The sequence below is a fragment of the Tauraco erythrolophus genome, chromosome 28 (assembly GCF_009769465.1).
Source record: "Tauraco erythrolophus isolate bTauEry1 chromosome 28, bTauEry1.pri, whole genome shotgun sequence".
In the NCBI taxonomy this organism is placed as follows: Eukaryota; Metazoa; Chordata; class Aves; order Musophagiformes; family Musophagidae; genus Tauraco; species Tauraco erythrolophus.
The window spans coordinates 348104-359131 of record NC_141492.1 but is presented as its reverse complement, the minus strand read 5'-3'; the positions used below and the strand labels follow the sequence as shown (position 1 = coordinate 359131).

Here is an 11028-nt window from a genome sequence, read left to right as displayed (position 1 = left end):
TGTAACACTCTGTCTGGATTTATCTGCCACCCGCATCAGGAGCTCCGAGTTCAGCTGAAACAAGTCAGTGCACAAAGACCAGAGAACAAGGGGGGAAAAGCGCACAGTGAAAAGTCAGTTTAATGAAATCTTGCATGACAAATTATGGCAATTATCATCATTCCAATTCCTAAACTAGAGAAGATTACGGGGAAACATGGTACATTTTCAAATATGTAACATGTTTCTAGCAAGGAAATAAACCATTTTCTACACTCACTGGGAGAACAAGAGACCAGTCAAACTGCAGCATGGGACGTGTCAGGAACAGTCATTTAACGGCAGCGACACCTCAGCAATGGGATCGGCACCTCCGTGACCGGGAACGGGGAGAGTCAGTACAAAGTTGTGGGTTTTGATCCCTGCAGGCTTCTCCAGTTGGACATCTGCCCGGCCTGGATTCAGCAGAGGGCTGCTGAGAACCAGCTGATTTCGACCTTGCCCTGCCCTGCCCTCTCTGAAGCAGTGCAGCATGCACTGGGAACTGGACTACAGAAAGATGCTGGAACTGCACATTTTCTTACCTTAATGTTTTTATTTCCTGTGGATGTAACCTTATTTTTAATTTTTTAAGAGGTTTACTTCTGGTTTTGGTAACGCCACCATTCTTGCAACATTTTCCCCATCAGATGTGCTCAACTTTATAGCTTCCCCCCCCCCCCGGCCCCGGCAAATTTGACAGGCTGTGCCCACACCAGTCAGCAGCCAGAACAAGATATACAGTAATTGCTAACAACATCCAAAGTTAACAACAGACTTCAGAGCAAAGATGCAGCAGGAGGATGGTGCAAGGGGAAGACTGGTGTAAGCAGCAAACCTGGTCATCACCAGCCTCCCCTCAAACAGCCACTGCCCAGCACAGGAAGCACCGCAGGGCCTGGGGTGTTTGTTTGCCTGTTTTCCGACAGAAGTTTTAACACAGTTCCCACATACATCTTGATATGACAGTTTTACACAAGCCTTTCAAAACATCTGGGCATTACCTGGTTTTACCTGTCACTGGCTCACTAAGGCTTAAAGCAGAGAATGAAGTTGAGAGTTTTGCTTCGGCCTAACGCCTTGTTGGGCACACCCTGAACTCCACCTATGGCCGATTCTGTTAGTGGTTCACATGAAGACATTCGTCTTCTCTATAAACATACATGCAAAGCTTCCAGCTGAAATAAAGTTTGCATCAGTAGATAACTGCCAGACTTTCTGAGAATGCTGTAGGTGACTGAGTATGCCACTAAACCCCAAAGCAAGTATGCTTGTTTCATTTTTCTGAATCTTCATACATCGCCAATTGCATTTCAGGTAAAGCATCTCAAAGTGAGACTCTGCACAGACCTCAGGGAGTTTGAGACCAGGAAATGACACCTGTTTCTCCACAAGTAGGCCCTGCTGACACTCTCATTCATTTACTTTGCGCTGACAACAAGCAGCTTCATGCTGCAAGGTAGTTTAAAAAAAAGGAGTAGTTTCAATCTAAGTATCTCACTGTAAAAAGATCCAAAATGCAGATCACTTATTTGAAAATACACAAGTTCCCCAGACCTTGTGATGCAGACACAATTGCGAGGGTGGGCACCAGGAAACACTGCGCATCTGTGAGCGCGCTGCATGAGACGGGGTGCATCAACAGGTTTGTGCAGGGTTAAAAAACCCCCCATAACTAAGGAGAAAAAAAACCACAACGAAATGCAAAAAGTCATGAGCAGACAGTCCAGATAAATTACAAATGCAGTGGCACAGCTAATCATTTGCCCTTCTCACTCCCAGAACAGTAACCCAGGATGTTCCTTTGGCTGGCTATCAGGAAAAGCAAAGCACCCCCCTGCCCCAACAGCTGAAGACTCCATCAGTGGTTAACAATGGACAACAGGTAAAATTAAACATTAAACTATTTATAAAGGAAATAAAACAGTTTGGGAAATTTATACAGAAAGTGAGCTGGTCACTGTTCTTGGCGACTACCAAATGCCAACTTTGCTGGACAAGAATATACCATATGTTTTAATAACACAATAAAACTCAACTTTCACATAAAAGGCCCAAATGATTAGAAAACATCCAAAGCAAAAGTGAGTTACGGTTACAGTAGAAGTACCTCAGAATTACACACAGGAAAACATGTTCTTGCTTTTATTTCGGTGGAACAGAATACAATATCCTTCAGCCCAAACTATTCAAAGCTGGCAATATTACCTTTTTCTTCATGCTGCAAGACTTCAGGAAACAGAACAGGGACAGGAAGGGTTAGAAGTTAATTTTCTATTTAAGGCTGTTAATTCAGCAAGATATTTAAAAATGTACTCAACTTGAAGCATGAACAGTTGCATTGACTTTGATAAGATTATTCACATGTAGTTAAGTCAGGCAAGTGCTTAAATGGCTTGTTGAATCAAGCCATTAAATGAGAGCTGCTTTATTATACAGATTATTTTAATGTCTGACAGAGCTCATTACATGAGCCTGTTTTATTCTTCCAAGGGCTAACAGCTGTTTTCTCATCAGCTTTTCTGAAGGGGTAACCTGTATGCCTCCTACAATTTACTGTAGCCAGAAACATATTTTTCTAAGAAAAACTATGCAACATCCATTATATATAGTGGCTTAGCTCTCCCTTAAATAGTAACAGAAAAGAACAGTACAAAACAATAGTTTCACTTTTTCAACACACAAGACCATCATCTTATTGAAAAACTGAAATAAAAAAGTATCACCACAATATAAATCCCCAAATAATAACAACAAAATGGGAAGAAAGTAAAGGAGTTAGTGAAACGTCCTGTGGATTTTGAAGTCTCTTATTACCGCATTAAAAAAGCTTTTCTGGTGAACCATACTGTTTTGTTTCTCTCTGTTTACAAACCCACTAGACAGGGAACAACAGTGTCCACAACCTACACTGGGATGGAAAGGTAAAAACAATCTGCCCCATCTGCAGTCCAAAAAGAGAACGAAGCCAAAAGGGCAGTCAGTGGGCGTAGGAACTGGTGAGGACACGGTTTCCCTGCAGGTGGAAGAAGCTCATAAGGGGGAGCAGGGGTTACGAAGGCAGAATTCGAGTTGGAACCATGTCACAAAGTTCTATCTCGGAGGCCTGCAAGACATGAACTACTGAAGAAACAGTCAAAAGGTCCCAATGAAAAGCTGTGACAAGCTGTAATGTGCCATTTCAATTACAAGGATGAGGGGAAATGTTTGGGGTTTGGTTTTTTTTGTTTGTTTGTGTTTTTTCTTTTTTTTTTTGGCTCATCAATATGATGAGCTTTCACGTCCCAAACCACATTCAGGTAGTTTCCAAGTCTGCTTTTTTTGTGTGGAATCTACTGATCCAGACCAAAAAACCAAACAAACAGAACAGGGATGCACAGTTCTTAAGTCCTGGAGCCTTCAACACTGCCTGAAATAATAGCTGGCCTGGGGTATCCAGAGATGCCTGCAAGATGGTGTTCATAGCAGCCTTGCAAGCAGATCGGCTCACATCTGCTATGTGCTGCCAACATTCTGCCCGTCACCTTCGTCATTAGGACCTGAAAGAAACAAAGCAGTTCTTTGTCATAAGAAATATCTTTTGTTTCTTGCCTTACAATAAGAAACTCTACCTGAGAAGCCTACAGAAGTCTCAGCTTCAGGATTTCAAAGACAGACAAGAACCATAGAGTTCTCTCTCCCCCCCACTTACATCTTACTGCTCCAGATTAACTTCTGTCCTGTGCAGAATTTTACGTTCCTGACTACTCTGGTTTGGGGATCCCAGTAGCATCTCAGAGCCTAAAAGCTCAGTTTCCAGTCTCTTCAATCCACCCACTGCTTTTGTTGATATTAATTCCTTCTTTTTCACTGCTTTTGTTGATATTCATTCCTTCTTTTTTTCTCCCCTGCACTGAATCAGGATGCAGGACTGGTCTCTGTCAAAGGTGCAATGGTCTAAGCTCTAGGGAAGTAAAGCACAAATGACTCCCCAGTCAGCAGTACAGAGGGGAGCTTTCCTCAGACTAAAGACCGGTGCTTTTTTTTAAATTAAGGTCTCCTCATGTACAACGAAACTGCACTCTTTCTACGCCCCTTTGTAAACCTTCTGCTTTCCCAGTAGCACTCTACTCAGGGGTCAGTCTGGATCCTGCCTGCTCAAAGTGGTCCCAGACAGTCATCTCAGGTTTTAAGTGCAAGCCTTGGCCATGTTGCAGGTAAAAATGAAACTCTCAACGACCCCTTAAAAATCTCGTAAACAAAGCTAGAACTAATTGAAGCTCACATCCCCTCTGCTAAACTGTGACAGGTAACTCAGATGGAAGCAGCAGAGGGGCCTTTTTACCAGTTTGGAGAAGCAGCAAGAAATAGTTGCATTCAAAAAGCCAATTCATGCAATGAGTCCTATTCCACAAACACCTGTGAGAAGTAAGAGGCCAGAAGTACATCTGTAATACACTACTACAGAGAGGACAGTCTGCCTTAAAGAACCTCAGAGAAAAACATATGGAAAACAGGAAACCCCATTGTCTGTCTTGCTTACCACTTCCAACTGATCCTGAAGGTGCAATGACATCATCATCACTGTCTTCCTCATTGGATTGTGTTACCTCTGGCTCAGGTGCTACATTCTTGACTTCTTGCTCTTGTTCCACTCTACTCCGCAAGGCCAAGATCCGATGGTGTAACGCAGCATACAACTGCCCTGTATCTTTAGAGCTCGCCTACATTTTTTTAATATTCAGAAACAAGAAAAAGGTGCAAGGAATTAAAACAGAATAAACCCCTGCTTACGTAACAGACACCAGTCATACCAAATGTCACAACCTACTTTTCAGTTTTCTCATCTAGGGTTTTTCAAGCTAGGTCAGAATGGGTTGTGGTACACATAGCAAGGTGCTAGATATACTAGCACCCATATGGCACCTATATATCTATAGCTAGATACACCCTCTCTGAGGGTGAGAGTATATTCCTTTCCGCTCAGCACCAACTGTCTCTGGCCAACGTAACCAGTACTAGCTGATTTTATACAACCTTCTTCATCCAGAGTGTCACAGCTTTCCTGACACCTGCCAAAAGCTTATGCTAAAAAGATGTTCAATTAGAGAAGTTTGTCTTGCACAGATTTTTCCAGGTTTGTCAATCACTCAACTTCACATACTAGTTCATCATAATCAAGTCACTTAATTGTTTCATGATGCACTGACATAAAATTTCAACACAAGATTATAATGAGAAAACTGAATGAACATGCAGGCAGGTGATTATTCCATTTTATTTATTTATTTTCACTCTCTTTTATATTGGTCAGCTGTTTCAGAGGGAAGCACTTGTGACAACCTGTCCAAGAATGTATCTTTTTTACTCTCAAAGCCTAATGGCCACTTCATGCCTTCAAAAGAATCAATTTTCAGGCCTTTTGAACTGAGTATTTATTGGACATTATCTAAAAGAGAACTCCTTTCAAACATTGTGAAACTCTGTCTTCACTATGCCAATTAAGTCCTCATATTAACTACTACTACTGTTATCCCAAGCTAACTGTAAGGTAACGACCCCACTTCTCAGATTCTTTCACAAAAAAAATTGTTTCCATCCTCCTCATCTGTCACTTAAATGTCACCTCTGTATCTGCAAAATTCCCCTGCAAGGAGCTCTAGTGAATAAATTGTTCCATACAAGATATCTTTTATGATACTAAAATCAATAGTGAATAACCTGATGGCAAATTAACTCCAACTTCTCATATCTAGAAAAATCCTGAGAAAAAGTTACCCATTAATTCCACTGCTTTTTCTTCATCAATGGATATTTGGTATCATTAATTCCACTCTGGGGCTCCAGATCCCAGTCCCACAAACCTTATGTCCCAGGGGAAGCTGAACATTTGTTGCTCGTCTTAATTTCTGCTCCGTAAGAACACTCAATTCTTTAGCAAGCCCTTGTGCAGAACCAGTGTAAGTCAAAAGAATGTGTTCAGACCTCTCAAAATCTGCAAGTGCTCTTAGCAGACATTAGAGAATGACCTTTCTTGCTGACTGTATCATGATCTCCCAAGTGTTTTAGTAATTCTGTCATTGCTGTTTCCCCATTTAGCAAGCACAGAAATCACTTTCACTGTCCTGCTACTGCTTGGAATATTATGTATTAAAAGAAAATCAAAGTTAAAATGTGTTACCCTTAACTACTAACAAAGTATTCTTGACAGGTATTTAGTATTTCACTTCCAGTGAGCACCTATGCATCCACTCACACTGCACACAGACAGCGACAGCTTTCCCATGCTACAGGTTCTGGTAGATCTAATTTTGGTTAAGCTATTACATAGAAATCTATGAAATGCTTATTTCCCTCGATAGCAAAAAGTGATTTGCAGTAATCTTACACTACAGTTACAGTCTCAGTAGGCGTGGAACAGATCCCATGACTCCATGGTCAATGCTTTGGACAATCTGGCTTCCTAGGGCGCCCTTTTATGTGGAATTTCTTCACAAATAGTAAGGCTTTTCAGACAAGCAAAGTCTGCCAAGCCCCTTATCTTTGGGGAGGGGGTGATGGTAAGGAGGTAGGGTGCAAAGAAGAATGGGAATGTTACCTCAACTACAATCTACGCAAGAACCAATTTCAATAAGAAGGTTAAGATGTAAACAAAAAGCAGTACTCACTGATATAAGAAAAACTTTAACTCCCTGGTCCTCTGTATCCATGGCAGTGATCCGGATACTCTTCTCACTGGCTTTATCAATCTGCATCTGAGCCCAGAGCTTGGTGTTTAAGATTAACCTGAGACTCCCCTGAGTCCTCATCACTAAAGCCAAGATATAAGACCAGTTAGGTGGAAAAAGACACAACAGGAAGCTCAAAACAGCCAACATGACTTTTTATTGTGCAAATGATTAAGTCTCTTTACAAAGAACATCAAAGGAAAGCCCTTGAAACAGGAATCCTGTCACAACTGTTAATCAGAAGAATGCAGGCGACTACAGGCTATCAGTCACGTCTAAAGATATTTAGTCCAAAGTCTTATACGTTAATACATCAAAGTTCAGTGGTTGGATCTGCGCTCATCATGTCAGGCTAATGCCCATTCCTGCCAGTCTGAACAACTGTGCACTACCCAGAGAGACTCCCCCTGCCACAAGCACCCCGTCCCAAAGAGAAAAGCGCCCAGACAGAAGTACATTACCATAAACTTCTAGTCACCTACTCAAGTTGCTAAATAAAGCTTGCATTTATGGGGAAAAAAGTAACAAACATCTGCTACTATAGGAAGATACAACAAGACAGTCTCTTTGAAGGAAACGGTCATAAATTGAAGCAAAAGGTCCAAACTGCTTCTGAGTTGCTGTAGCTAAGACATCCTAAAGTGGATGCTGCCGTATGTCATGGAAGCATCCTATGCAAATAGCACTGACTGTTATCCAGTACCTCATTTCCCCTGGTTCCTCTTACCCAGCCGAGACTGTAATGTTCCATCGTCTGTTGAGGCCATATCATTGAGCCTCAGAAGTCCTCGACCTCTTTCCACCCAAGACTGAGAGTTTTTATCAAATACAAACAGCTTGCACTGAATCTGTAACAGAAAATATATTTAGAGCACAGTGGTTGATTGAAGTAATAATGTATTTCACATTTAGTCATCTACAGCTAGTTAAAAAAATTTCAGATTTCACATTGGAATTTTTAACTGTTTATAGCTGTAGAAACCAAAGTAGTCATCCTCTCTTTTGCAATAAATTCCTCAAAACATACTGTCTGGTTTCATAAGGTTTCATTAACAGAAGCTGTATATTGTTGAAGAACACCTGTGTTGAAACAACAAGAACAATTTTCAGATAAGGTACAAACTTCCACAGAGGAAACTTATTTGTGGTAAGAGACTGGGTAAGAATCATCTATAGCCTTAAATCAGTCGATTTTTTTAAAAGTCTTAAGTGCACTTTGCACCACTGAAGGTGGTATCTGTTGCTGGGAAGACCCAGCACAATGGAAGCAAAGCAAAACTCTTCCTGTGTTAAGGAAGAAAGTATGAACAAACATGTTGGGTCATTATCAATTCATAAAGTCTGACCCACACAGAGTCATGAATAAACAAGAGGTATTTTTCCTGCCTTCCTGGCAGGCTGAAAAAGTACACCTTTTGTACTTCCTAATGGTAGGGCTGTTCCTGCTTCCCATAAAACCTCCCTTCTTCCTGCCCTGTCAAACACCTCTACTTTATATTCCCCTCTCTAATCCATCTTCACTGTCACCACTGAGGTTTCATACTTCAAATTGTCACCCCTCAAGTTCCTCACATAAATGCATGCACTAGGTGGAGAATATATTTCCATTTTCATTCCCTCCGTTTCACTCATTTTCTCCACCACAGAACACCTAGCTCTGTATACTTAATTTCTGCAACATTAACTCTGTCTGTACAAGTTCCATTTGGGATTCTAGAGCATTAAATTTCACAGGGAAAAAAAAAACAGCAGTTACGTGAGGGGTCTGTTAAGTTACAACATATTCCATGCAAATCAGTCCTCTATTAAGTACAGAACTGTTAACAGTTGTGGATTTCCTAAGTGAAACAGGGCTGTCACCTCTTCAGTGTATTGTTCCACTACATGAAGCAGCCAGGAGTTTACGAATTACACAGAAACAGAGAATTACCAGAACAACTCTTTAAAGAGCATTCATGTCTGGTAAAAAGAAGTTCAAGACGACAAACATTAAGAGATTATTATTTTGTAGGATAATGCAAGTGTAACTGATACACGTCAGTTATTGACACAGGGCATGTCTGGTGTCGGAACAGAGCAGCTTGTCTGTGAGAGCAAAAGCTATCCTTAAGATATAATGCAGTTCAGGTGCTGAGAAACTTAAAAGATCAAGAAAAAACTATAATTGGAGGATAAAGAGAGGAGGGGAAAAAAATATATATACACACCACTTAATTTTACAGGAAAACCCTGCCCGTTTTTAAGGGCCTACTGAAGTTAATAAGTATATTTAAGTTAATGAATGACTCCGATGTCAAATAAATCACAATTAAAATCAGGAGTCTGAGTCATGACCGAATGTCCTTCTAAAATGGCACTAATTCAGTTAAGTACCTCAAGACAAATTCCTGAGTACTGTTCTGTGGTTTCTGCTATGCAAGAAACCAGACTGCTGGCATAATAGTCCATTCTGAGCTTAAAAAAAAAAATCATCTTAATTTAAAAGTTACTCAAATAATTGTTTTGTAGGACATAGATGCTTTTATGTGATTGATTCAGCAAAACATGCTTAAGGTTTGCTTGAGTGGCCCAAACACTAAAATTTATTAACAACCAACAAAGTAACAATCTGATATTAAATGTCCAAAGTTTGCATGTTAACTCAAGAAAGTACATCAGAGATGCAGAGGGTGGCTGAGCTGTAGGAATCAGGTGCTTTGCATTCACTGGACCCCCACGAACTCAAAGCTCCTCTACCCCCTCCTTACCTGCAAGACGTTACTTTCAGCCTCCTCCCCAGTAATCACTTCCACCTTCGCTAGCAAACACTTCCGTGCTGTTGCTTTAGTGTAGGCTGCTGCAGACTCTGCCAGTGACTCTGAAATATTATTGGCTGAACAACATTTTGAAAGTTTGAGAATGATTAGCACATAATTACCTAAGATTCATAAAGGTCTCACAAGTACACCAGAATTTAGAGAAATAAAGTACAAAAGATGGACATTAATAGAACATTAGGAACAGGACTGAATTTTAAAGCAGGAGTTAAAGCCTGTCTTTTAAGACTTGTTTTAAAAGCACAAGACGACAAAAGGGACAGAAGAGGCAAGTTACTGAAAAACTCTGTCCCCAGGTACAGTATTTCAAAACCTTTGCTAACACATGGACACCTACATGTCTGTAGGTGCTCCAGCAGCACTGATACTGCTACCAGCTATACAGTTGTGCCTACACAGGTACAGCACCATTAATTTTCCACTTTTATTTTGGCTTGGCTTGCAAGAGGTTTGGTTTGGTTTGCTGGAGAGAACCCATAGCTCCCAAAATTTCCAGAAAATCTTGCCAATCTGAGGAGTCACAGAAGTCTGGAATCCAGCAAACAGTTCTTGGTTCAAATCAACACATTTGGTGCGTCCACTCAATACAACATACATTTGACGTTCAGTCACTGGAAGTACAATAGAATTGTTAAAAACAAAGTTTGCCACATTTCTTCTGCATTCTGTAGGTCCAAGTACCTGCTCTGTTAATTCCCTCTACTTGCATTCTGCTGAAGACACCCCCAACACCACAGAATGACCATGAAGAAGACAGCATAGCCTGTATGTATTTAATTTTAAAGACAAAAGGACAAGAGAACCTCTAGCACCCAGCATGTCACCTCCTGCCCCTAGCCTGTATCTTTGGTTACAGGAGACAGTAAAGCAACACAAAAACGTTATGTTTTTATAGAGTAACAGGATATTGAAAAATGCAATCATTTAAACAAGCGTTAACTACTATTCCTAAAATAATTTTTTTTTTTTTCACCTTTCTCTGGTGTGGCTTCCTGAGAAGACGATTCAGACCCAGACTCTGTAGCAGCATTCTCCTTAGTACTCTCTGTACTACCTTCATTTGATTTTGGTGGACTCTATCACAAAAAGAAGAGGAGGTAAACAGAAGAGAGCAAGCATACACTAATTTTGCAGAAAAGACTAGTGATCAACTGCTGAGGGGAGCCCTAGCATTTGTAACCAAGAAGAGGATCCCACAGATGACATGCTTTCACAGGAAAAGCGATCCAGCTACCCTGGCAAAGGAACTGAGTGGAGTGTGACCTGAGAGTCAGCTGAAATTATCTTCCCCTGAACCAAAACCAAATTTCAACCCTTATTTTGCAGTTATGTTGAACTGTAGCTGAAATTGCTTTGCTTTGTTGAATTCAAGGTATACTTGACTGAAATCCTTGCTCAGTGGTCAGACAGGTGTGAAGGCACAGCATTAAATGCTTCCCTTTAGTACCAGCAGAGCAACAAAAACAACAGCAGGAAGCAGTGAGGCA

At 40.9% G+C, this 11028-nt stretch overlaps 1 protein-coding gene across 3 annotated transcripts in view; it reads right to left on the bottom strand.

Moving 5' to 3' along the window:
• Positions 1 to 1909: 1909 nt before the first annotated feature.
• RANBP3 (RAN binding protein 3) overlaps positions 1910 to 11028 on the bottom strand; it is a 55734-nt gene continuing 46615 nt past the window's right edge. For 2 of the 3 annotated variants that reach the window (XM_086627960.1, XM_086627961.1), the window contains 6 exons: positions 10515 to 10617; positions 9473 to 9597; positions 7453 to 7573; positions 6666 to 6808; positions 4541 to 4721; positions 1910 to 3557 (listed from right to left, as the gene is read on the bottom strand). In XM_086627960.1, the coding sequence (XP_086484086.1) occupies positions 3514 to 3557; positions 4541 to 4721; positions 6666 to 6808; positions 7453 to 7573; positions 9473 to 9597; positions 10515 to 10617 (717 nt within the window). In that variant the 3' untranslated portion in view covers positions 1910 to 3513. Of the gene's footprint in view, positions 3558 to 4540; positions 4722 to 6665; positions 6809 to 7428; positions 7574 to 9472; positions 9598 to 10514; positions 10618 to 11028 lie in introns of those variants that run through there. The other variant, XM_086627962.1, reaches the window with a different exon arrangement.